The following is a 27,192-nucleotide window of genomic DNA, read 5'->3' as shown; positions in this document are numbered from 1 at the left end:
TTTTATCAATGTAATGTTGCCCAAAAGGGATTGCCTCATCACCCATATCCCAATTTCTTTCCATTTGGTTATAATGCTGATCACACTATTTGACTCATAATAATCCTTTAAATGTGGGAGTGCCATACCTCCCCGATTCTTAGACAGTTGTAGTGTGCTATATTTTATTCTTGTTTTTTTTTTAAAGTTTTAAATCTTTCTAATGGTGTCTTGACAGGAAAGGATTGGAAGAAATTCCAAGGGAAAATGTTAATTTTAATAATGTCAATTTTTTAACTGAAGTCCAGTCGACCATCTCTCAATATCCCTGTTAATTTGTAGATGAATCTGATCATAATTTATCTTTTGAAGATGGCTTATCTGTTTTGTTAGGGTTGCCCCACGATATTTTATGCTTTCTGAGTTCCATTTCTATTTATAAGCATTTGTAATTTCTTGGGAAGGGCTATAACTAAAAGTCAGAATCTGTGTTTTATTCCCATTTGTTTTATATCATGAGTGGTCTCCATATATACTTACAAGTTTAATCAAATGTGTTAGGCTTGTATCAGGTTTTCTAAATTATATTATTACATCATCTGCAAACAGACTTATTACATGTTTTTGTTCTTTAATATGTATTCCCTTTATTTCATCACACTGTCTGAGCCAGAGGTTCAATGTATAAGGCAAAGAGGAGAGAGGACAGGCAACACCCTTGGTGCTATATTTGTTAAATGTATAATGTTGAATATAGAAATGTCCAATTTACCTTAATCGAAAGCCTTTTCGGCATCAAGACTCAGCAATATAGCCTTAGTTTCCTTCATTTGTATCGAGTTTACTATTTGCAGGGTCCTTTGTATGTTATCTAATGTTTGTCGTTGTGTAATAGATCCAGTTTGGTTCTCGTCAGTTAATTCTGCCATGAAATTCTGATATCTCCTTGCTATAATGGATGTGTATATCTTGTAATCCACATTGAGTATGGAAATGGGTCTGGAAATGTTGCAATATTCTGCGTCTTTACCCTCCTTGGGGATTACAAATATGATTGCTTCATTCTATGATGGTGGCAATCTACCTTCCTTAAGGGTACAGTTAAAGGATGAAACAAGGAGAGGGGTTAGTTCTTCTCTAAAAGTTCTAGTTCTAGGTGCTGTAAGATGGCAGTCCAATAGATGGCAGATCAAGTGAACTAAGGAACTGTCTTTTTGCAGCTTTGTCCAATGACGGTGGGTGAGAGTATAGTTTTTTGTAGTAGTCTCTGGATGTGTTCTCTAGTTCTACTTCATTATGTCTTAGATGGTCTGTGGAAGAGTCTCTGATTTTATATGTCGTGTTAATCACTTGTTGTTTCCTAATTCTCCTTGCCAAAAGCCTTGTGGCCTGGGGCCTGCTTCATAGTAATCTTGTTTCAGAAATCTAAGTTTTTTCTCTATTTCGCTCCCTAATATATTATCTATTTCCCCTTTAATATCCTTTATGTCTTGTTGAAGTTGGGCTGTGCAAGTAGTTTGATGTTGTATCTCAAGATTTTTTAGTCTTTCAACCAAATTGACATGTTCAGTATGATGTTCAGTATGCTTACATTCAGTCTCGGGGTAGTATTTCTTTTGCATTTAAGTGACCTGCACTATGGTCTGAGATATCAGCCACACCAATTTTACAGTCTTGTACTTTGTGTAAATTCCAGTTGTTCATAAAAATATAGTCAATTCTAAAGTGTGTGTTATATAAAGCAGAGTAATGTGTTTAGTCGTTTTCCCAGTTCACGTCATACATCAACCAGTCCATATTCCTTCAGCGACATGTTTACAAATCTAGATATATGTCTAATTTAATCTTTTTGTACTTGTTCTGTCCACCCTATGGTCCATTATCATGTTAAAATCACCAGCCCATATCACTATACCTTCAGATTCTAAGGCCATGACTGAGAATATTGATTTAAAGAATTGTTTAGTACTCTCTGGAGGAGCATATACATTAATTAACGTACCCATCTCTTCCTGTAGTTTCCCCTTAACTATAATATATCGTCCTTCTGAATCCTTGATTTCTTTTAGACATTCAAAATTAGATCTCTTTTGTTGCTTTGTTTACAAGTACTGTAATGGTGTTTCTAAAACCGAATTTCTTCAGCTTTTCATGCTCTTCCTGGGAGCGGTGTGTTTCCTGCATAAAGATAACTTGGGCCTTAAGTTTTCTCATTTTCAAAATGATCTTAGTTCTTTTAATCGGATTGTTCAACCCAATAACATTTAACGACACAAACAATATGCTGTTCATTTCTACCTTTGGAAAATATCGTTATACACTTCCTTCGGACCCTTATTGCAGCCATGAGAACAAACAACAGCCCAAAGAACCATGAGCAACTCAACAATAAAAAAAAAAAAAATAATCAAACTAAGATTACAACAGTAGGCACTTGCCCCCCACGTTTCCCCCGTGGGTTGAGGGGAAGTTCCCATGAAATATGGGGGCCCCTCCTTAGTGAGGTCCATTCTTGTTATCCAGATTCTCTTGAACATCTGTCTCATTATAACTCACACATAGAGAATCCAATCAGTCCTAACAATGAAGACTATTAAGTCCCATCACCCAGGTACACCTATTTACAACCCGTTGCCATGGCCACGTTCTCTTTAGTCTCTTCGGCTGCCCTCCATCCCCTTATCAGGTGTACCTCTCCCCGCTGGGACAGTTGTCATTTCAATCCCTCTCTTGCAGTTTCGTATGTTTTCGTGCCGGTGTCCCAGTGTATCCTCATTCTGGCCATGGGTGTCTGCAAATGGATTCCTCTCTCTTTTAAAACTTTTTTAATTACTCCTTTCTTTTCTGAATTATTTCCGTGGCGTAGTCATGACCAAAGAACAACGCTTGGCTGGTATGTTGAGGTCTTTTCTTCCAGGCTTCCCTCAGTCACATCTCTTTTATTGTGTACTGGAGGAAGTTTACCACGAAACCTCGGAGGTCTGCTGGAGTCCGGTTTTGGTACCAGAGCTCAGTGTGCGCGTTGTATTTGTAGGTCCATCTCTGCCGGCAAGGCAAGCTTTGTTTTTAGTAGCTGATCTATGAATCTATAATCTAAGGTTGTTTTGCCGGTTTCTTCCCTCTTGGTCAGTCAATCTTTCTTGTGATATTTTCTGTTGCTTCAGTGTTTGGAGCAGTATCTATATTACTTCTGCAATACAATTTTCTACGATTCTCAGCATTTGTGTTGCTAACTCCTTCCCCGTGTCTGCTAACTTTTGATTGTCTCTCTTAAAATCCTCGAGTTCTTCCTTAAGTTCTCTTTTAATTTCCTCTTTGAGCGGGGCAAGCTCGTTTTTCATCTCCTTTTTGAAGTTGTTGAATTTTTTAATGATGTCTTTCAGACCTGCACGTAGCATTCAACAGTTCCAGTCTCCATGCTTTTGTCTGATTCCCCCTGTGTCCAACATGTCTCCTCTGTCATCGAGCAATTTGGGTTGTTTAACTGGGTTTTTGGTACTTTTTCGTCCTCTTGATTTTCCTCTCTTTTCCATGTTCAACGTTAAAACTTGTTTTAATAACCGAGTTCATGTTTTTTTTTTAATTGAGCCTTGATTGGGAGCTAGCTGCCATCCTGAGCTGGGTCCCATGTGACCTCCCTGAGATTTCAATTTTTTTATTTGAAAACAGCTAAACATAAGTTTAGTTTTGTCAAAGTTGAAACCCGATTTAAGCTGTAAAAGTTATTGTGAACTTTTTAAAAATTTGCAATACAGGACTGTGTTGATTGGCATCAGGTACATTTTGATGAATGTTATATATTCATATATAGATAATGAAGAGAAGTGGACCAAGGTGGCCCCTGAGGTACGCCTTTAGTCACTGCAATGGATTTGGAAGTTAAATCGTCTGCGTGTACACATTGAGTTCTGTTGGTGAGTTACTGAACCAGCTGACAGCCTGCTCTTTAAGTCCAATGTTGAACAGTCTCTGTTTCAGTAATATGTGGTCCACAGTATCAAAAGCTATGGAAAAGTGAATGAAAAGAGCAGCACAGTGTTGTTTATTGTCCAGAGATTCAAGAATGTCATTTATCACTTTCAGAGCTACTGTGGTTGTGCTGTTTTTTCTGTAGCCAGATTGAAAGTCAGATAATTACTCTGTATTGCTTGACAGGGTCATGCTTATTAACTAAATCAATAAAAGAACTTCCAGGCAGATTCAACACCGGGTATATGAAGGATTCTGTCCCACTCAAATAAGAACAAGTCATGAAAGAAACCTCGTTCTGAGAATTTCTTCATGTTACACTTGTTTAAAACGCAAGGTTTATATTCATGAATTTTTTCCTGACTGACTAGTCTGAACAGCTGTTTGGTGCATATGCACAGACCCCAGTCACGGCCTTCCATCCTTGTACTCACTGAGGAAAACTTCAACATATTGGTGCTTCTCCGGGTGCTTGTATGCTGTTTAGCTGTTCACTAAACACCTTTTCTTCAAAATCACTTGGTCTTAATTAGAGGTCTGGACCCTAGATCGCTGCAGAATGCTAGTTAGCATTGACTTGCTGAAATATCAAAGGCCTCAAAGGAATGAATGAATGAACTTTATTTGCATTATACACATGAAACAATTCAATTCTGGATTGTTTATTTCAAGGTAAAACAGAAAAAAAAGAATAATAATAGAAGTATAGTAAAATATATAGATCAATATAAGCAATTACAAATGGGTGCATATGTAGCTCTAAAATGTGTACGTGCCTGTTAGCACTGATGGTACCTTTCCAGATGTGGAAGTTACCAATTCCATAGGTGGCAATGCACCCCCATACCATCAAAGAAGTAGGCTTTTTAACTGAGCGCTGCTAACAAGCTGGATGCTCCCTCTTTTCTATAGTTCAGAGGATGCGGTGTCTATGCTTTCAAAAGGAATTTATCATTTTGATCCATCTGACCACAGAAAGCACAGGATCATGTTCACATATGGCTTCTTCTCTGCATGATAGAGCTTTAATGACCTGTGTTCACAGACATTGATTCCTGGAAGTGTTCTTGTGACTTAGTGGTGGTTTTTAATGCAGAGCTGTCTAAAGGCTCAAAGATAATGGAAATATTGAATTTCAGAATGGTCCCTTGAGTACAGCGATGTCTCCATATTCCCTAAATCTCTTGATATTACATACTGTAGATAATGGAATATTCAAAGTCTTTGCAGTTTTATGTTGAAGATCTAGAATGGTCCAGCAGAAGTGGCATCCTACTGCAGTAACTTTATATCTTGACTGGTAAATTGGACAAGCTTTGAGCCCTGCTGATGACGCAGCAGGAATTTGGGGGGGGGGGGCAATATTTTTTAATTCACTAAAACATGGCTACAGGAACAACTCTTAATCAGTTCTTTACTAAGCTTTCAGATTCTACAGGCAGACAAGCACTCCAGACAGAAAGGTAACAATAAAGTAGAAGAGATTGCAGTGCTTGTTAATAACACATGGTGTAATCATGGATGTGTCAATAAAAGGAGTGTCTCTGCACACCAGATGTTGGACTGTTGAATGTGGTTTTCTGCCCATTTTGTCTGCCAAGTGAGTTCATCTGTGTTACCTGCCAACACTGCATTTTTCAAGCAAACCATCTCTGCTACACTTTACAAAGGTTAGTCAATTGGTTTTAATTTTCTGTTTTCTATGTATGATAGAAATATACAGTATCTATTTATACAACAACAATTTATACTGCAACAATAACATTTCTCTTTGGGGATAATTGAATTTCATTGAATTAAGGGCTGGACGGTGGTTAGCACTGTTCCGTCACAGCAAGAGGGTTCCTGGTTCAAATCCCAGTTGGTATCTTACTGTAGTATGTCCCATGTTCTCTCCAGGTACTCCGGCTTCCTCTTCCATCCAAAAACATGTATGTTAGGTTGATTGCTAATACTTAATTCTTCCTAGGAGTGAGTGTGAGCGTTTGTCTCTATTTGGCCCTGTGATGGACTGGCGACCTGGTTGGGGGGGTGTAAGCTCACCTTTGACGGTTCAGTGTTTTGGATCATCAATTTCTCTCACCGTGCTTGATTTAGGGGCCTCACATACCATCTAAGATACTTTTTTTGTCAGGATGTGAAGATCAACAAAATGCTAACGTCTTCTGTTCAGTCCATTCTCACCATTTATCAAAGTGCTTCTGCTACATCCTGTAAATCCGGTCAGAGTGATTAGGTGCGAGTCCTTGTGGAATCCTCATGTACTTCACAGGCAAGTATGTGAGCAGTTACTCTGAGAAGGCAGACGGTTTCTAACGTGAACGGCAACTGTATTTTCAGCCTAAGCTGTACTACACTACTTGTTTTTACTCTGGACATTTATGTAAAATGGATGGAGCTGTCATATTTAGCAGGTTAAAAAGTTACACCCTTGCTGCAGTGAAAGCTGAGTCACATTTACAGAAGCTGCTGAAAGCAATTCAAACTAAAGGGTACAGCCGGCTCCATTCACTCAAAATCTGTTTGTTACATATTGCTGTGGGTGTTTTTACTTGTGCCTTAGAACTCAATCTTATTGCTCTGACTCAATATTTCCTGTTTTTTTTAAATTGTCATGATTGGCGTGTCTTTTTCACAACTCACTGTCTTCCGCAGCAGTTTGGAGCGGGTATGAATATGAGTTTTAATGTTCCCTTTACAATAATACAGTATGCCTTTGCTGGTTGTGGCTGCTCTTACAATCAGAACTTTAGATTTGGTTTATTAATGTCAGAACATTCCGTTTTCTTTTAACATAACAATTTTAAGTTTAGTTTTATTTATAGGACACTACTTTTTACACAATAGTTTGTTGTTATAAAGCATATTTATCACTAATGAAATACAGTAGATGTTTTGTCAATAGGAAATAGCTGTGAACAATAAATGCCATAGAAGTGATATTTCTTTGAATTCATATCCATTTTCAAACTTCATTTGTTTTAATCTATCTCAAATATGTTTCATCCATTTGTCTCAAACTATATAAGAAAATCTGTCCTTATTTGAACTGAACCGTGTTTGTGGTTTAAAAGTAAGATCTGAGAGGGCATAGGCGATTGCAGTCAACCTTGCTTGGTTGGCTTAGGCTCTGTATGGATTAGTAGAAGAGGGTCAGCTTTTGCTGCTTGTGGGCCGTTTGTCAAGTCAGTGGCAGATTAATGAAATAAAGCTATCTTTCTTTGTGGGCAATGTGAGTTTCTGGAATACATCTTTGATTTGTAAGTGCATGTAACTTACCTGATTCAAAAGCTCATTCGTCCGTTGATGTCACATTAAGTCATTAACGTTCATGATTGCATTTCACATTCTTTCTGGAACAGATCACTCGTCGCTGTTTCCACGTATAGTTGGGGACGTACTTCTGCAGTATATCTAAAACAGATGTCAGCAGTGAGCTGAGTGTGATCAAGGGAAAGAAATTCAAACAAGATTAGTGTGTTATTTACCGGCCATTCCTTCATATTTGCAGTGTTCTGGTTTAGGAGATACTGAGTAACTATGTAAAAGTGAGGCTGGTTATTTATATATACACTTTTTCGTTGGTTAGATGGATGAAGTTCAGATCATCTCAGGTCAGAACTACTTTAGGTTCCCACAGCACACAATATTTAGTCAGAGAAAGCTTCATCACACTCATGAATACTTGCCTGTATGTTTGTATGTTGTGTATCTGTGGCTTAACTAAACTCCAATTTATCGAGGGATTTCTGGCCCCTTATACGACTGCTAAACGGTTTTGTTCACCGAGGTCCTTAGCCCCACCGATTTCCTCTACCACTAACATCTGTCAAGCACATGCTCCAGATCAGTAGAAGAGGGATATGTTTTTTTCCCTGAGGCCGATACCAATTATGTAGTTTCTGGTATGGTTGGAAATGCTCTGTCTAGATTCTATTTCTTGATACTAATCACCACCATGCTGGGCTTTGCAAAGCCCACGATGAAGAAAGGGCAGCCCTGCAAAATACTACAATAGGGTTTGATTTTTGAGAAAAACGTCCCTGCTTAGCTGCACCTGATGGAAAATTTCTCTTTAACAAATCATGTTCTATGATGTCTACATAGCAAAAAAGTGATTGATTCTCATTGGAAGAGATATTCTTAAAATGTAACAACAAAGTTGACACAAGTATACAAGAACTGTGGATGAAACACAAGGCTAATGGTAGACCTATAGCAGCTTTTGATCTCCAGTTGTTAAAAAACAATGTAGATGCATAAAATAAAACATTAGACAGCCCAATTGTCATTATGGGGCAAATAGTAGACCCAAAAAGCCGATTGCATACAGGAGCCAAGTAGAAAAAGAACTTTAAAGAATTTATTTACATTTCAGAAATATCTCGAAACAGAAATCTAAGGACAGGCTAAAGAAGCAAAAACATAATCTGATAACAAACCAAGAGGAACACAACACACACAATGAGAGAAGAAATGAAAGCTATCAGAATATATGCTGAGGCAGTTGTTACAAAGTGAACGGCAGGTGAGGCAATGAGCAAATGAAACCAGGTGTGAGACAGGAAGCAGAAAACCCCCCAGAAATGAACAAGATTATCAAAATAAAACAGGAACTAACCAAAACACAAATAAACCAAGGATCGTGACAATCGTGCTAGTGTTATTCCAGTGTTGGTTATCAACTCATGACTTAAGACTTGTGCAGGGGCTCAATTAATGCATCGTATAAATTTAAGCCACTGTGATTGGTTAATGATTATGGCTGTCAACTTGTGATGTTCGAAACTCTGCCGAAGTGGAAATTGTGAGTAAAGTAAAAAGAAAAATGTCGGGAAAGAAACCAAAAAGTGGAGCACAAAAACTAAAAAATCATAAAGAGAAATTACACAGGCTGTGCGTACTAGCTGACGTGGAATTTTTAATTTTTTTTACATTCATGCTCCCTGTGTGACCGTTCAGACCGTCTGTTAGAGGGCTGCATTGGGCGGGACCAACTCAAATCTCGCCGGAGCGGGCGGTATGAACTTTGCTGCGGGTGGGAGCGGGCGGCTTAAAAAAACACTGCGGGATCGGGATGTATCCTAGCGACAGGATGTCAACAAATGATGTGGAAAGGAAGCTCAAAAAAGGTCTTTACAGCACAAAGACAAAGCAAGGCAAGTCTGACATTTGGAGAAGTTTCTCAATTGTCTATGAATCTCTTTATTAATAGCCTATAAAATGACGTGTTTTCTCCTGCAGGACGGGAGAAGACACAAAATCAATGCATTTCCATTATTGTGCGGGCATAAATTCTCAAAGTCTTGCCGGTGCGGGCGGGTGTGGACACACACGTTGTAGGAGCGGTCAGACATTCAGTGGGAGTTGGGTGAAGAAAACAGTCCTGCACAGGGCTCTACTGTGTATTTGAAAAGAACTTAACAAAGCGCTCATATGTTAATTCAATTTCTATATAGAGATATGTAGAGCTATGTAAATTTCTTTGACATTAAAATCGTGTTTTGTTACAGTCAAAATTATACTGCAGTGATTCTTGAATTACGTCATCGCTGTCGCACAATTAAAATGTACTAAATTAATGTCATCTCACATAATCTTGTCTGTTTAAAACTGCATTTTTGTTATATTAGAGGCTTTTGATTATTGTCCTGTAATTTCTATTTTCATATTTTGTTGGTGGTATGATTGCCACCTTTCATGTGGGAGATCTGGGTTCAAATCCCCTGCATGAAAGGTACTGTCTCCAGTAGGGGTCCTTAGGCAAGACCCCCTTACCCTATCTGCCTATCTGTAAGTCGCTTTGGATAAAAGCGTCTGCTAAATACATAAACATAAACATAAACATATTTTCTTGGCTTAACAATATATCCATTAATGTTGGAGAATTAGAATTGCGAGAGAGTGTGAAAGAAGATGCGCTGCTCTTGTAAGACAAAGTGTTAGCTTACTTTTTACTGTCTTTTTAATTGGAGTAATATCATTTTTTTAAATTCTCTGAACAATAAACTACCTTCCGTCAAACTACACCCCCTACTGGGAAAACTATCTGAACCTTAGGCAGCTTCTTTATTTCCCGTCTCACAATATTGGACAAACTGATTAATCCAGTTGTGTCTGAGTGGTCACAATGGTCAGATTCACTCAGCCTTTAGTCACACACTGTACTAGCCGTCATTAATAAATGGCGAATTAAGCTTTACTTATTAAACGATCTATGTACGTTTTCTAGATAAAGCTGCAACCATCTCTATTACTAAAGTTTAAATATTAATTTAATGTCCGTCTGCCATCCCTTACGCGCAGCCCAGAGAATTTTTTTGGCAATGTATTATGGGATATCTTGCTCCGGTTAGTGACCATCGGATGATCACTACATTTCGCGGTGAATTGTGGGATACATTGAGTGCACTAGCGAGCATCAAAAATCCGTAAACATTCGGACACCATTACAAAATGGTGTGGTCACTATATAGTGGTTAGGGAGTGATTTCAGACACAGACCCTGGCTCGGAGCTAAAAGGGTTATAGGAACTGAGGGCCGTGGTCCCTAGTTTCTGTATGTCTGAATGTGCGAAAAACTGTCCCTATTCCTGAAAAGGTTATAGGAACTGCAAAAGGTTGCTACATTGGGAATACGTGTAATAATGTCTTTAAAGTCTCAGACCACCACCATGTAAGCATAGTCCTGTTTTTCTATGTAGGCTATAGTTTTAACTCTCCTGTCTTCTTTTCTGCCTTCATTCCAGCTGATAAAAATCTGTCAGTGGATACGGATGGTCTGACAGAAGCTCAGAGTGGTGCTGCACCTACAACTGAAGGTAGGATTTCATGATATTAATGTAATGAAGAGCAAGAAAAAGAAAAAAGACACCTCTTTATTTGCTAAATCTGGTTCCTAAAATAAGTTTGAATACAGATGTGTCAGAAAAATTCTCTCAAAATTAGGCTCAGAGTCGCTGGATACGATGAACACAACAATTTATTTCTTGCAAGAAAGAGACAAGTCCGCACAACCTGTCAGGAAGCTGCTCAGAGTTGTCTGACTAACAAAATGGTGCTATTGATATTTATATTATTTATGTTTACTGGCCACACAATGTTATGGGAAACTAACATTACTAGTCATTCAATGTTATGGGGAAACGAGTTCAGACAGTCAAAAACAATTTCACTAGATACAGTGTTATGAGAACCAAAAGGTAGGAGGAAGCCTCCCCATCACAAAAACCTTTATTCTTGCAGCTTTTCTCATAGTACAACTAATTTTAATAAGAAGATGTAGGAAAAACAATAATTTTCTTACTTAATAAATTATTCTACTAAATATTGTCCAAATAATATATGGACTTAATCACTAGAGTTCGTTTTTTGAATGCAAAATGATGATCACTGAATAAATCATGATCTTGCTTAGATTAAATGGACCATGTGGCAGATTAGGGCGTGAGAATGGTTACATTGTGCTTGACAAGTTGCTACTCTATTAACCTATGTTGCAGTGTCCACTTTAGCGCCACATATTGCTCGAGTCAAATCCATCTACTGCCCTGTTATAATCTGTTCAGATGAAGGAAACATCTGACCCTGTTTGTACTCAGCTGCCTTCTGTAACTAACAACAATATTGGATACCGTTTCTCCACTAAAAACGAAGCTTTCCAAACCCAAATCCAAGCCTTGGTTAAATGACGCTACCAGGGCGAATGCAGAAGAGCTGAGCGAAAATGGAAGAAAGACAATTTACAGGTGTCTTTCCAAATACTGAGGGACAGCTGGTGTGCTTATCAGAGAATTGTGAACTCTGCTAAAACAGCTAAAAAAGTATTTTTCTAATATTATGGTCTCTGTCACAATCCTCGTGTCTTGTTCAAAACTGTAAATTCCGTCCTCAATGCCCCACACTCAGCCTGCCTGAGAGCTCAGCTGAGGTGTGTGAGAACTCCTTGAATTTCTTCACTAATAAGGTTGCAAGCAGCAGGGCCCACTTTAATCCTCCTTCTTATCATCCTCCATCTCTTTCACATGCTCTGCTGTTTTTGACCAGTTTTAGGTTGTCAGTCTGTCCTCGTTGGAAGAAAAAAAATTGGTCACATGAAGCCTGTTGGGTCTCTCAATGATCCAATCCTACCTCATCTTTTTAAGAGTTTCTTTCAATCTTAGCACCATATGCATTCAAGATACTCAATGGCAGTTTAGTAAATGCGGTTGTACCTGCAAGTTTTAAACACACAGTGGTGACACCACTAATTAAGAAGACTAGCTTTGACTCCTGTTTACTTTGTAACTTCAGGCCCATCTCTAAGCTCCCTTTCATTTCTAAGGTGTGGCCGTAAGGTGGTCGGTGCCTGTCGTGGCGGCAACCCCCGAACCCGCTGGTGGACACCAGTGGTGAGGCGAACTAGGCAAATGCTTAGGGCCCCCTAGCCACCAGGGGGTCCCAAAGCTGCATGTTCAGTCTCATCTGAGGAGAATTAAGATGTCCTGTATTAATCTGTAGCTATTTCATGTCATTAATACATCCCTTATATTCTTAAAAAATAAACGTAGGACATCAATAAAATAAACTGCAAAGATGAACTGTGGCTGGTGTTTTTGTGGCATTATTAGGTCATATTTGTTGGACAGAATGATTGACAGCTACCCTTCATTCCTGTTAGCGAGAAAAGTAAACAAGACAAACGCCGTAATGGCATCAAAAAGAAAAAAAACGGAGGAAGAAAAACAGTCTAAGATAAAGGTAAGGCGTGTGTTGGGTGATGTGGGTGGGATAGCTGGAGGTGTAACGTTTTGTGTGTTTATTTGTCCTGCTAGCTAGCTTCGGATAAATGTTGTGCAGCTGGCTAGGATTTGTTCGTTATCAACTCAGCTTTAGTGTTTGCTTTATGAATGTTTGCTTATATAAAATGAAGATGTCACATGTGAATGAACAGTCTGTCCTGCCATGGGAATGACTGACTGACTCCAGAGCCGTTTATTCAGATTCTAGCAGCGAGGGAGGGATGTTGTTGTCTGCTCTGTCATTGTTCAGTGTCAAGTACCTGAGAGACAACTCCCACTGAACATTATTTTAGCATTGCTTAGGATTAATCCAATAAGTTAGGTGTGTATTTTATAGGCCTCTAATTAGAAGTGTGCTACTGTTTATTATTTAAAAAATATATTTCAAAGGTTTTTTTTAAGTGATATATAGATATTAGACATCATGTTGATTATTTTAGAATATTGTGGCAGTGGATCATTTTTCTTAGTTTTATTACTTTAAGTAGTACAATGTGTAAATGAATGCAGAAACTTCTTAAAAGTGACAACTTTGTAATTGGGTCCAAGCTTTAAAGGGACGGTGTACATTACAATGTTTGATATCTTTTTAGAAACACTAAACCTGTTTTACTTATTGATTGTTGTTTTCTTTGTATTATAGTTTTTTTTCAGTTTGACTTGCCTGAGGGCTTCATCTTAAGATGTTTAATTTTAACTGTAGCCTGTTTTGCTCATAAACTGTAATAGATCTTAGTGTATCTAAAGGTTTAGGAATCTCTTCATTGTAATTTGACAAACTCGGGGCCCCCAAACAGCATCTTGCTTAGGGCCCCCACAAAGCTAGAAACGGCCCTGGGTGTCAGTTTCTGCTTCTTAATGATAGTAAGACTGAGGTTAGGTTGTTTGGGCCTAGTGATACCTCCAAAGTTCATGTTGACCTGGGTTTCTCAAATTTAATGCACAGGTTAGCTCAAAGCCAGCTTTTTTCTGCTGAGACAACTGACTGAAGCTAAACCATTCTTTGTTTACATCACTTTGAGATTTTAATCTATGCTTTCATCACAACTCGTTTAGATTACTGCAATGCACTTTATGCTGGACTAAGTCAAATATCGCTTGCTCGTCTACAGCTGGTTCAGAATACTGCAGCTCGGCTTTTACCTGGTACAAAAAACATGAGCACATTACTCCGGTTCTGGCATCACTTCTCTGGCTTCTGGTTCGTTTTAAATTCTTCTTTTTGTTTTTAAATGTCTTCTTGGCCTTGCCCCCCAGTATCTGTCTGACCTGCTTCAGCCGTATGCCCCCTCACATTCTCTCAGGTCAGCAGATCACTTGTTCCACAAACTATTAGAAAACTCAGAGGGGGCCGTGCATCGTCAGTCACTGCTTTAAAACTGTGGGATGAGTTACCTTTACACATCCGGCAGGCAGACTCACAGCGACCTGGCATGAAGGAAGCATCACTCGCTGTTTTTAAGTCTTCTCCTAAAACACATTTTTTTCATAGGCTTTTATATTATTATTATTATACTGTGACTTAGTTTTATTGTTTGATTCTAGCGTTTTACTTTGTTTTTATTGTTTTAACCCCTGGGGGAGCCCTCGCTCCTGAGGCCACGTGCAGAAACTCGCAGATGTGATCATCCGTCCTAATACACATGGAAATCAATAACTGATTAGCTCTAGGTTTTTGTTCCGTTTGCTTTTTGCTTTGCTCTGTCGGTGAAGTTATCTGCTTACATGTTTAGATTGAAAAGGATACGATCATCATCATTTCTCCCTCTGCTCTGTTTGGGCTGTAAATCGTAGCAGAATGATGCTGTGGTTGATTCCTGTAACAAAACTAATGAAACATGTTTATATGCTGGAGCCATTTACTTTAATGCTCTGCATCATGACTAACAGGAGATACACGACAACAACAGTGTATTAATCACTGTTGTGTTTTTCATCAGAAATTTAAACATGCGCTTTAAAGCCTTACACTACATTACACTGTAATAGATACAGATTGCATGCAAGTGCATTACCTCTGACTCCAAATTTAGCCCTCTACTGTGAATCATTTCGGAAATGCCCTGGTTTTCATCATAACAGCAAAATTAAGAGGCTGTTCAGACCTGCTTCTAACTTCCATCCTAGCTCATCCCTTTCCAATTAGACAGCACAAATTGCAGTTGTGAACACACTCAGGATGGATTAAGGACATACTCAGATTAGATGCATTTAGGTCAGATGCAGGTAACCTCTGTCTGCGTTCTTTTGATGCTCTCAAATGAACAGATCCATGGGACACATTCTGGGACAACCTATTGACCCTTCGTGGCCTGACATGTTTCACCTGTAAGATGTTTTCTCAGTCTCTCAGTTTCTGGGAAAATTAAATTTTGCAAAAAGATATATGAAAGCTTAGAGGAGAAATTATTCACAGAAAAGCTGATGATAAATTGTGAGATACAGTGCTGTGAGTCCCCTTTGAAGAATCTTTGACCCAAACAAGCTCATTTACAGCTGGCTTGGTGCATACACTGCAAAAGAAAAGGCACAGCTGCTGGATCATTGGAAATGATGCAACAGCAATCTACAGCAAGGACATACATTCCCTCAGATTGACATTTTATGAACCACCACAGTTAAGGAAGACCACGAACCATTGACCGTGCTCACTTAGAAAGAGACACATAAAAGGGTTATGCAACATGTGAGACTGGTTCACTCACTTTTCTTCTTTATTTTTCGTCTGTATGAAGATGTTTGTGTACTGGTTTCAACCATTTTAGCTGTGTGTGATTTCAAAGTAAAACAACATTAAAACACTGTCAGTGACAGTCATTTCATATATTTCTATATCATCATACAACTTTTCCTTTTTTCATTTTTAGAAATGTGCACTAGTTGATTGACTTTATATGGTAAATACTTACTGAGGCTGTGTGACATACAGTAAACAACAGGTGTTAAAATGAAACTGATGATACTGTACATCTTTAGTTAACCACTTCATACAGTTGCTTTTCCACTGAAACCTTTTCACACTTATGGTTACGGATGCTTCCTTCATGCCAGGTCTCTGTTGACAGCTCTTTGCCTGTTTCTCAGCATCAATGTTTCCTTTAACATTCAGACCCATGTTTTTCACTTTTCCTAGGTTATTTCTTGGAGTTCCATGAGCCACTCAACAACAGCACTCACTTCCAGGGGCAGACAGCCATGCTGCACTGCAAGGTTGCAGGAAACCCTCGACCATCAATTCGCTGGCTGAAGAATGACGCCCCCGTTGTCCAGGAGCAGGGACGCGTTACCATTCGCAAGACAGAGGCAGGGTCCAAGCTTCGCATCCAGGACCTGGACACAACAGACACCGGCTATTATCAGTGTATTGCTTCCAACTCACTCAAGGTCATTTCTGCCACAGGTGTCCTTTATGTCAAACTAGGTAAAGTTTACATCCATTACAACCTCAGCTTCTTAAGCCTAAATGGCCATACATTTAATGATACTGTATTTACAGGACAGATGCCCACCCATGGACCAGATGAACCGTAAGTGAACACCTGTATATATTTTTCAGTGTTCTTACTGCAACAAAAAGATAAAATGATTCAGGTCATTTTCTTTATTAAGGATTCTTTAGTTTGAAAAGGTTTTGAAATGAAGCACTTTTAAGTTCTCAGTATCATGTTTTTTATTTGTACTGCAGTGAAAGGGTTGGGCACCAGAGGAAGGTTTTAAAGGACTTTTAGTCATAGGTCATTCCATAGCAACGCACTTAGATGTCCCAGATGATGTTACAGATGTCTTGAGAAACCGAATAACGTTTTAATTTCTTTAAACTATTTTCTTAAATCCTGTACAATGCTGAGACTCTGCTCCATACACTTGGTAGTTATATATGTTTGAAGTTTAGCCCAGGTTTAGCCCCAGTTTGGGATATTTCCTGTCAATAAAATTCTAATGACAAACTGCTGTGCTGCAAATCTCTGCAGACCCTTCAAAGATTCTTGGTGCTCCCATCCCACATTGTGATAACAGATGTTTAAATTAATCACTAAGTGACCTCTTAAAACCTCTAAAACCAGTCTTGTGTGAACAAATTAAGTAGCAGGAGAACAGCTGTCAGGTAAAAGTTAGTGTTTCAAATACGCTGACATTGCATTTTAGAAGAAAGTAATACTGACCCAGATATGAAACTTAAAAACAAAAGTGGAGAAAAATACAAAAGAATAATCTTAACAAACCCTAACACAGAAACTAAAGACTATGACAAGATGGCTACAATGTCTAATTCATCATGATAGTAATACTCATGAACGAAGCACAAAAACACGTAAGTAATAAATGCATCATTTAACTTGATGTGGCAACAGTGACAGCATTTTATAATCTGTTCAGATATATGCTCCATTCAAATATACTATTACTCTACCAGCTGAGCCTTCCCTTATGAAGATTGCATTGTTAACCCAAAAAAAGCCTGTACACAGAAGCTATCAGATACTCAGAATTAGCATGGATGCTGCCACAATGACTCTTATCTAAAGGTGGTTCACAGTCTCTCAGAGGTGGAAAAAGAAGTATTAGAAGGACGAGTTGGTACGTTTCAGCATGGAGCGAACAAGCTAGATTAGTTAGTGGGGTCATTAATGGTGGCATACACACAGAACAAGCTGCCTTGGTCTTATATCAGAGAAAAATGAAAAGAAGTCTTCAGGAACTTTTTTTTCATGTCAGCGAGTACTCTTCAAGAATTAGTATTGAAAATGATTCTTTTATCTGGCACACAGCATGAATTTTATATTTTCCCCTCCAGGAGAGAACACTTAAAAGCTCACTCGCTGCATGGTCTGAATACAAGCTTCAAGGTTAAATATTTTTCTTAATTGGATTATTCAGATAAAGTTGCAGCTAATTTAGACGTCTGAAATGTCTGAATTTTCTGATGATGTGTTTGAGGGGGTTCCGAGCCTGTGCAGAACAGCGGTGGGGACAGAGCATCTCCTTGCTCCAACTTTTCATACTTGAGTCTTTCTTGGCTGCCACCAACTGGTTCCTGTTCTGGGAGATTGCTGTGGTCAGCTCTCAGTCCCACTAGCCATAGAGCATTGGTGTTATGTGATGCTTTTTCAGTATTGTTCAGTCTTAGTCTGGGTGAGTTTATTTTCATCTTATTACCCTGCCACTGAGTGTACCTGGATGGTTGAGTGGACAACATCTTATTTATTCTCCTGGCTTCAGCTTCTCTTGTGTGCCTTCTCAACCAGATCTTAAGGATCACTGCAGCTGTGTTGCACATCAGCTTATGGGTCTCTGTGATGGTCCCAGGAGTAAGTGAACCTAAGTGATGCTGCATTCACATCTTCTAGCACACCTTCAGAAGGTTCTTAAAATACAATTGCTGTTAGAAATGAATGTTAAGCATATACAAGCTGTAATATGTAGGTGACCAGTAGAGGGTGTGTAAGCTCACTTTTGAGGTTTCAAACCTAACGTCTTCTGTTCAGCCCATTCTCACCATTTGTCAGAATGCTTCTGCTACATCCTGTAAATCCGGCAGCAGCTTCCGGTCAGAGTGATCAGGTGTACGTCCTTGTGAAATCCTCGTGTACTACACAGGCAAGTATGTGGGCAGTTACTCTGAGAACGAAGACGGTTTCTAACATGAACGTGAGGTGAAACAGCAGCCTTAGCCGTGGCAAAGGGCCACGCAGGCTCCAAGTATCCAGCTTATCCATGCTCTTCCATCTCAGGTCAGGTGCCCTTGTGTAAGGGTTATCAGGGCACTCTAATGGGGCATGATACCCATCCTCGGATGGTGTTGGGGGTTATGATGTACCCCCCCGACCTGTCACCTGGCTCCCCCTGCTGTAGCATCTTTGAGGGATATCATCAATCTCTTGTTGTGATAACCGATTCCTTTTCTGAACATTAGAAAACAGGTTTCTTAGTTATGTTAGATGCTTCCATTGGTCCCACATCCTCTGCATATCTCCCTTCTTACTGTGATTACTGGAATAGTAACATTCCAACAATGTGAGATTTTCCACAAGAAAAACGTTTTTCAAAATAAAAAGGGAAATAAAGCTAAACAAAACATGACCTGAAAATCCCAAAAAAACAAAAAGACAGTTCAACCAAATACAACTGAATCCACAGAAAACGAGTTTCCCTGTTATCTATTTTATTTTGTGTGTTGAAAAATTGAATGAGATGGAAGAAGAAATCGGGTATAAAACCCTGGAACCGAGAAAAGGAACATGAATTTTAGTTTTAGCAGATGTGCACATGGACTCATTTATACTATCTTTCCAGGTTCACACTGACTACTGGCAGTGTTTCATGTCTCATATCAGCACTGTTTACGCACACGTAAGTAGGTAAAGGTACATGTTTGGCCAAGGAAGAACATTAAGTTTATAGGAGCTCAAAAAAATGATAAAAGTCATAACGTCTCAGACATAGAGTGCATTTCCTCTGCACCCTGTGTGTGTTTTTAATTTGCCATCTCAATTCATACTCATTCAATACAAATAAAATAAATAGAGTAAACTTCCAACTTCCAAACCTCCATTGAGACTACCAATCAGTCTAAATGGAGACTATTTCCAGTGATGAAAGTTGTCCGTGGTCAGTCCGATTCTGACTGTACGTTTTGAGTCTTTTTAAAACAGAAAATGACCTTTCCACAGACATTGCTGTAGCTGGTATAGTGAGCACCAGCTGGGGTAACTTTGTCCCCTCAGGTAAATGAGATCCCTCTACACCAAAAAGCTACGAAGCTGTTCAGGGGATTTATGTTGGTTACTCGCTGTTTGTGAGCTATACGGTCAGACGAGCTCAGCCTTTAGTCTAACAAAGTAAAAAACCTGGTATACTTTGACAGGCTCTGCTGTTTGGAGCATGTTGTGAGCTAGCTCACCAAAATGATCAAACCTAGTTTTCAGTTTAACACTGATGATTTCCTCTCATCTCTCATCTGAGTTTTGGCTTTATTTCTTTGGCCGAGTGTGACGTATTTCTGTCAAACTCCCGTCCCTGGCATTCCACAAAACCAGTAGTGTCGCGGTTTTGCGCACAACAAAATCCAATGTCCATTACTGCTCAAAACATGCTTACGTTTGACGGCCACCGCTCATATCCAGTGGCAGTCATTAGGGTGCCATTATCCCAACGGTCTGGTTTTTGTTATTCGCACACAGCACACAGATCAGATTGATATATGCTTATTGTCTACAGCAGTGTGGAATTGGAGCCCCATCTCATGGGTGCTGCTCTTGGAAAATGTCTTTTCACAGCATCATTCAGTAAGGGGCTGCGCTTCGTGGAGTTGTCTCTAGTCCCTCAACTGTTTTTTGAAAACGTTGTGCACTCCACCAGGTTCAATTTGTGTGCATAACAGTGGTAAACATGGCCTCAGGAAGCTTTCTTTAATCTTGGCATGCACCCCATTAAGCTCTGATGACATGACAGGCATATATCTGAGTTACCAGCTTTTTGACATACTTGGCTACAGCAGATGCTCCTCTGTCATGACTTATCTAATCAAATCCTAAAGATGCCCCTTCACTTCACAGGGACACCAATTTTTTTGCCACATAATGCAAAAGGACAGATCTGGGCTTTGTTTGTTTTAGTAGCTACAATTAGAAGAGCTTGTACTCCCATTGTTACCATGACATGCTAATTCATGCTTGGCTGGGAAGCAATTTGCAGTAATGTGGTCCTGTAAAATCATGGCATTATGGATGCTGATCTTTAGTCTCTCTCTCTCTGTTCTTTCAAAGCTAAATCTATTGTCAAGGTTCCAAAAGCTTTTAAAGCAATTTGACTTTGTATGTCAGTCATTGGTCTTTCAGGTTTGCTGAGCCTTCTTTTTTTTTCTTTTTTTTTAAACATTTGTTTATTGATTTTTCAGTGACATAACAAAGTCAAGAGGTGACATTTAATTTTGAGAGTCAATACAGTGTCAAGTATAACAAGATAAAATTAAATTGGATAAGAAATAACTAATAGTAAAAAATTACAAAAAACAAATACATAGAGCAAAACCAAAACCCAAATTGATCACCTACTGCTAAATAAAATTCCAATATGTTCACTAAAACAGAGATAAATAAAAAAACATTTCCCGCATGCTACAAATTCACACAAGAAAAACTCACAATTAGTAGACAATCAGGGTGGCTACTCTTCAATAGAAGTAAAAGTCAAAATGGACCCTAAGTTTTATTAAACTTTGCAAGTGAACCATGTATCGAGCACCTAACTTTCTCCACCTTCACAAACTGAAGGATGTCCCTGATCCAAGAGCAGTGAGAAGGCGGCACAGCAGACTTCCACCTCAATAGAATCAAACGTCTAGCCAATAAGGAGACAAAGACTACAAAGTCAGCTGTATATTTAGGAAGCTGCAGAGTAGGATGTAGAACCCCAAACAAAGCGGTACATGCTGGTGGATCAAATTGAACCTTTGTACAAACAGAAATAGAGTTGAATATCTGTGTCCAAAAATTGAATTTGAAATTGAAGGGCAAGACCAAAACATATGGACATGGGTAGCTGGAGCCTGATGACATCTTACGCACAGGGAATCGACATCATTATAGATTTTGGAGAGCCTAACTTGAGTGAGATGGGTATGATGTAGAATTTTGCACTGGGTCAGACCATGTCTAGCACAAGTAGATGAAGAGTGAACCCGATGCAAAATGGCATCCCACTGTTTCACCGAGATCTCCTCCCCTACATCCTCCTCCCATTGGGTTTCAATTTTATGCTGCGGGGTAAGCTGCAAAGAATAAATAAGGTTGTATAAACGTGAAATAGCACCCTTAATGGTAGGAAATGGGATTAAAAAGGAGTCAATTAGAGAGGCCTCTGGGAGACTGGGCTAAGATTGAGGATGAAACTACGCACTTGAAGATATCGAAAAAAATGCTGTCTAGGCAAATGGAATTTCTCAGAGAGTTGGTGAAAGGATGCAAATATACATAATAATATACATAATATACATGTCCCTAAATGCTTTGATTCCTAGTCAGACCACAGAGAAAAAGCCCCATCAATTAAGGAAGGATGAAAAACAGGGTTAGCTGATAAAGGTGCTAGGAAGCTGTAGCCCAAAGTAGCGTTGAAATTTCTTCCAAATTTTAAAAGTGGATTTAACTAAGATATTATTTAGGGACGGGACGCATTTATTTTTGCACCGCGGAGCGTTTCTCACTGGATGAGTTTCAGGCATACCGATTATACTGGAGCACCAACTAACGCTCATGACTTCAGATATTGGCGGCGCCAGGGTAGGGCTTTGTTGGGCTATAGCCCCACCATGAACTGTGTTAGCTCTACCGTTAGCCCCACCATAAAACCAGGAGAAGTGCGGAGTCCAGCAGCGCCTCCACGCAGGCAGCTGTGATGACAGCTGTCACTCACATCATGTACGTCACTCACGTGAGCGCGCTTTGAGTGCATGCATGTCCCAAAACCCAGTGGAATGTATTAATTGTCAACCTCAACCTGGTGAGTTTTAATATTGTTTTTATTGCCTGTTTCATGCTCTTCCTCGCTGCGGTCTTGTTGCCTAAATAGCATACTTAATTTGTCGGGGCTGTGTTTTGACTCTTGGCTGTTGTGTGGTAGACTATATATGGCTTTAAGGGCTTAACTATTAACTATACCATCTCTCTCTCTCTCTGTGTCCGTGTGTCTTTCTAGCTGTGGAGGTGATGTTTTATTGAATATACATTCACATTATGGCATTGATTTGAGCCCCACCGCTGTATGGGTTAGCCCCACCGTAGTTGAACCAGAAAAAAATAATCTGATGCCACCGCTGACTTCAGACAACAAACCAAATTTTGTTTTAAAAAGCAGACGGATGGTCGGTAGGTAGCAGTGGGCGCCCCCCGTATAGAGGCTACAGTCCTCGCTGCAGTCGGCGCCTGTTCGAATCCCGCATCGGACGGCCTTTGACTGAGTGTCATTCCCCCCTTTCTGTTTTCTGTCTCTTTTTACCTGTCCTGTCCATTAAAAGGCATACATTTATTTATTTTCTTTAAAAACCAGACGGATGGATGGAAGCGTCGATAAGAGCACGGTTGATTAAGTACCACCTTGGGAAAAAAAAACAATGTTTTGTTGCTTAAGCTTATGTATTCAGTCATTATTCAATGGTATACTAAAATCCATGTGAAAAAAATTGCTTCTCACTGTTTTCAGGTCAAATATTTATATGCGATTAATTTCAATTCATTATTTACAAAGCCTCTAATAAATTAGATTATTTTTTTTAATCAAGTCCTAATATTACGAAAAGCTAAGAGGAGCGTGGATGAGAGCAGTCAATGAAGCAGGTTTAGCAGAAAACATCTCCATACTCAACCATGTAGGAGGAACTGGTTTCCCCTACAGAGAGATCCAAAGCTGAATTACTCGAAAGATGGAGTAGGCCCAGTAATAAAATCTCAGGTTAGGAAGGGCCAAGCCCCCCAGGGTCTTAAGTCTCTGCAACAGCTCCTTTCGCAATCGATGGACCTTCCTGTTCCGTATAAACTCAGTGATTTAATTTTTTCTAATTTGTGAGAAGAAAAAAAAGCGGGAGAAAGACAGGCAGACACTGGCAGAGATGAGACAATTGTGGAGGATGTTCATCTTAACCGAATTAACCCCAGCCACAAGGATAAGAGGCAACAGAGACCACTGTTGAAAGTCCTTCTGTATCTGATCTAACAAAGGGGCAAAATTATTTTTGAACAAATCTTCAAATCGGTCTCTAATCTGGATACCATGGTAATTAAAGCCAAATGGAACCATTTTGAATGGGGAAACCCTGAGCAGCATTTCGGGCCCCTTGATTTAAAGGAAACCGCTCACTCTTGTCCAAATTTAGTTTATAGGCTGAAATCTGACCAAATGAACTAAGGATGTCAGGAGCAGCTGGAACTGAGACAGAGAGATTGGAAACAGGGAGACCTTCTGTTCAAGACTTATAATTCTAGTGATGCGTGGCTCTGAACGAAGCGCAGTAGCCAGAGGTTCAATAGCAACAGCAAATAGAAGAGAACTCAGAGGACACAAAGGTACAAATGGAAATAATCTGTCATTAGTTCTGACTGAAGCCACAGGAGATGAATAAAGCAACTTAATCCAAGAAATGAACTCCTGGCCTTCTCCGCGTCTAATGAAATTACAGATTCTGGCCCCACTGACGTAGAGGGATTATAAACAACATTAAGAAGTCGTGTGAGATTAAAGAACCCATGTCTGTTCTGGACAAAACCTGTATGATCAGGGGAGATTATCAAAGGCAAAACTCATTCTAGTCGCCAAGCTAATAATTTGGATAGAAGTTTTACATCTACAGATAAGACTAATTGGATGGTAGCTTGAGCAGGACAGAGGATCCTTATTATTTTTTAAGAGTAATGATATAGAGGCCTGATTTAGAGTCTTAAGTAATTTGGAAAGAGTAAGAGATTAATTGAACATTTTGATCAAAACTGGTTATAATTTGTCAAAAAAGGTCTTTCAAAACTCTGTTGGAAAACTGTCCAGGCCTGGACATTTTCCAGACAACATAGAAAATGTAGCCCACCATCATCTATGGTGATTGGGCCCTCTAACCGCTCAGCAGTATCAGCATCCAACTCCAGTGAGTCAAAAAAACTATTCATGGCTGACAGATCAGAGTAAAAAAAAAATCAAGGAGCAAAACTGTGATGCCAGAAGGAGTATGAATTTGTGGAATCTGCTGAGAGGAGGAAGCCTGTGAAAGCAGATGGGCCAAAAGTTTGGTTCCCCCTGATTCATAATAACAATATTTAGCCTTAAATAAGAGTTCCTCAACCTCATTTGTAGAAAGAACATCAAACTCAGCCTAAAAAGAGAGATGATCTTTATATATGTTAGGGGATGGGGAGGAAGCAGAGATATTATCGAGCTGGGAGATTTGTAACCTCAATTCCTAATTTTTTTCCTTTGTTCTCATAGCTGCTGTATGAAATCTTTAATGCTTTCAAAGTCTCCCAGAGAAGGGAGGCTGAGATCCCTGGAGTGCTGTTGGTAATAAGATAATAAAAATCAATTTGATTATAAACAAACTTAGCAAAGTCCTCATTAGATAGCAAGCACATATTGAGGGGGGAACGTACATTCGCGTTCCTGTATGAATAACTCCAGTGTGGTTGGTCTGATATTAGAATAGTATCATAAGAGTAAGACTGAACAGAATGGAGAAATCGGTTGTCCAGAAAAAAAAAAAAATCAATACAAGAGTGATGCACATGAGAAAAAAAAAGAATACATTTTATTAGATGGATTAAGAAAGCGCCATGGATCCAAGACCGAGAACACTACCGTTCTAGTAGAAGAATGATCTAATACAGGATTAAGCCAACAGTTGAAGTCACCCCCCATAGTAAGTAGATGTGTGGACATGTCAGGTAACTTGGCGAACAATTGGTGGAAAAATTTGTCGTCATCCCAGTTTGGACCATACACATTGGCCAGAATCACAGAATTACTATGTAGCTGCCCCGTTACAAACACAAACCTTCCATTGGGTTCAACTATAACATTAGAGCACACAAAAGGAACCGATTTGTGAATCAAAATTGCAACACCCCTAGATTTACCATTGAAGTTAGAATTGAATACTTTACTGACCCACCTCCCCTTTAATCTGGTATGGCTGGAAGATTTTGAATGGGTCTCTTGAAGGAAAACAATATAGACACCTAATTGTTGAAGGTGGTGAAGAACCTTACTACATTTAATAGGCTGATTTAGACCTTAAAGTTCCAGCTAACAAATTTGAGTCCTGTCCCTGATTAGCCGCATTTGGACAGAGACGTTCTAAGAACTGTCCACCTTGAATTTTGTTATAAGAATTGCCCTTCCCCAAGGGAACTGTTTCATTTTGCATTCGCACAGGAGTCAGGGACCTTGACAGGGTCTGATGTGACGCAACTGATGTATTACTTTAGCGTCACACTCAAAACATAACAAAACAAAACTAAACCCGCGACAAGTAAGGAGAGAAGAAAACAACACCACCAAGAAGCTAATATGGAGAGCGAGGAGGCCACCGTGTTCATGGTCTGCATGATGGTGATATTAATCATGGACGATCACATCAGGCGTCTAAGATGGAGGCTGGAAGAGCGCACAGCGAGAGTCAGGAGACGAAGAATCCAGCAGCAGGCGATACTTCTTCGTTTCATGGAGGAAAGAAGGAGAGCAGAGCGCCGCAGACAAAGGAGACGAAAGGAGTCTAAGTTTAACTTATTAAACAGGCGCTGGTTGTGTCCGTGTCGTATGAGAAAATATTTCAGATAAGGGGCGGAGCTACCAGCCACCAAACACCTACGTCATGTTCCTGTGGAACCCAGAAAACACCTCGGAGAAGGAGCTAAAATGGTTATAGGAACTGAGGGCCGTGGTCTCTAGTTCCTGTATGTCAGAATGCTTAATGCCCTAATCCTGAAAAGGTTATAGGAACTGCAGAAGGTTCCTACAGTGGGAATGCGCCCAATGTCGTGGCATCCTAGACTGCTGCATGCTAATCAAGTATTAGTGTACACTGCAGCGTGGAATGTATAACAGTCAGAGATAAAGTAAAACATGGGCGACCTGACTTGATAAAATACAAAACACACAGAAAGAGAAAAAGGCAGAACTCCTCACACAACCATCTACCACCACACGAGCTGAAGCGTCTTCCCAAACAAGATGCGAGCAAATCCCACAAACTACCAAAAACATCCTAACACGCTCCGTTAACAGCACAAACCAGTAGTGCTCATCCGAGTTTGTAATAAAACATAATATAAATATGTAAGCAAACACAGTAGTAAAATTTCACAAGTGACTCAAATCCAGGTATCACAAACTCAAAGCAGGGTGGTTTACCAACAGAAAATGGGTCAACTTTACTCCCAGCTTACCAAACAAACTGTCAGCCACCTTCAAGCTGAAGCTCCAGGAGAGACTTTAATTGTCTTTAAGTTCACCTTGACAAAGTCCATTGCAGTGGCTGGGTCTTCAAAGGTGTGTGTTGCTCCACCAGGAAGAGTGACCCTCAAAGTCGCAGGAAACCTCAATCCAAACTTCACTCCAGGACACGAATGTAACAGACGTTTAACATCCGTGAATGCAGCACGTTTCTTTGCAACCGATGAAGTATAGTCAGGAAAAAGGAACAGTCTTTTGCTTTGGAAGAGAAGAGTCCTTGGAAACCTAAAATGTCATTCCTTACATGAAAGAAGTGCACACGCATCACAAAGGGTCGGGGTGGTTTACCATCACTGGGCTTGGGTCGGAGAGTGCGATGCGCACGGTCAGGCAGGTGCAAGTCATCCAGACCGAGGGAGTCCATCAGCAGCTGGGCAATATATTCGGTTGGGCGCACACCTTTAGCCACCTCCAGCACACCTACCAGCCATATGTTGTTCCTCCTTGTTCTACCCTCCAGGTCCTGACATTT

General features: G+C 39.7%; 1 protein-coding gene across 1 annotated transcript in view; it reads left to right on the top strand.

Annotated features, from left to right (window-relative positions):
- The window catches only part of ror2 (receptor tyrosine kinase-like orphan receptor 2), a 71,086-nt gene that overhangs the window by 28,942 nt on the left and 14,952 nt on the right, over positions 1-27,192 (top strand). Inside the window, exons 2-4 of the mRNA XM_072371427.1 lie at positions 10,698-10,769; positions 15,862-16,149; positions 16,225-16,255. Coding sequence (XP_072227528.1) covers positions 10,698-10,769; positions 15,862-16,149; positions 16,225-16,255 — 391 coding nt within the window. The remainder of the gene's footprint in view (positions 1-10,697; positions 10,770-15,861; positions 16,150-16,224; positions 16,256-27,192) is intronic.

The sequence above is a fragment of the Leuresthes tenuis genome, unplaced genomic scaffold (genome assembly GCF_036924035.1).
Source record: "Leuresthes tenuis unplaced genomic scaffold, fLeuTen1.0.hap1 SCAF_19, whole genome shotgun sequence".
Classification (NCBI taxonomy): Eukaryota; Metazoa; Chordata; class Actinopteri; order Atheriniformes; family Atherinopsidae; genus Leuresthes; species Leuresthes tenuis.
The sequence above is the reverse complement of the archived record's forward strand: the minus strand, read 5'-3'. Positions and strand labels throughout refer to the sequence as shown.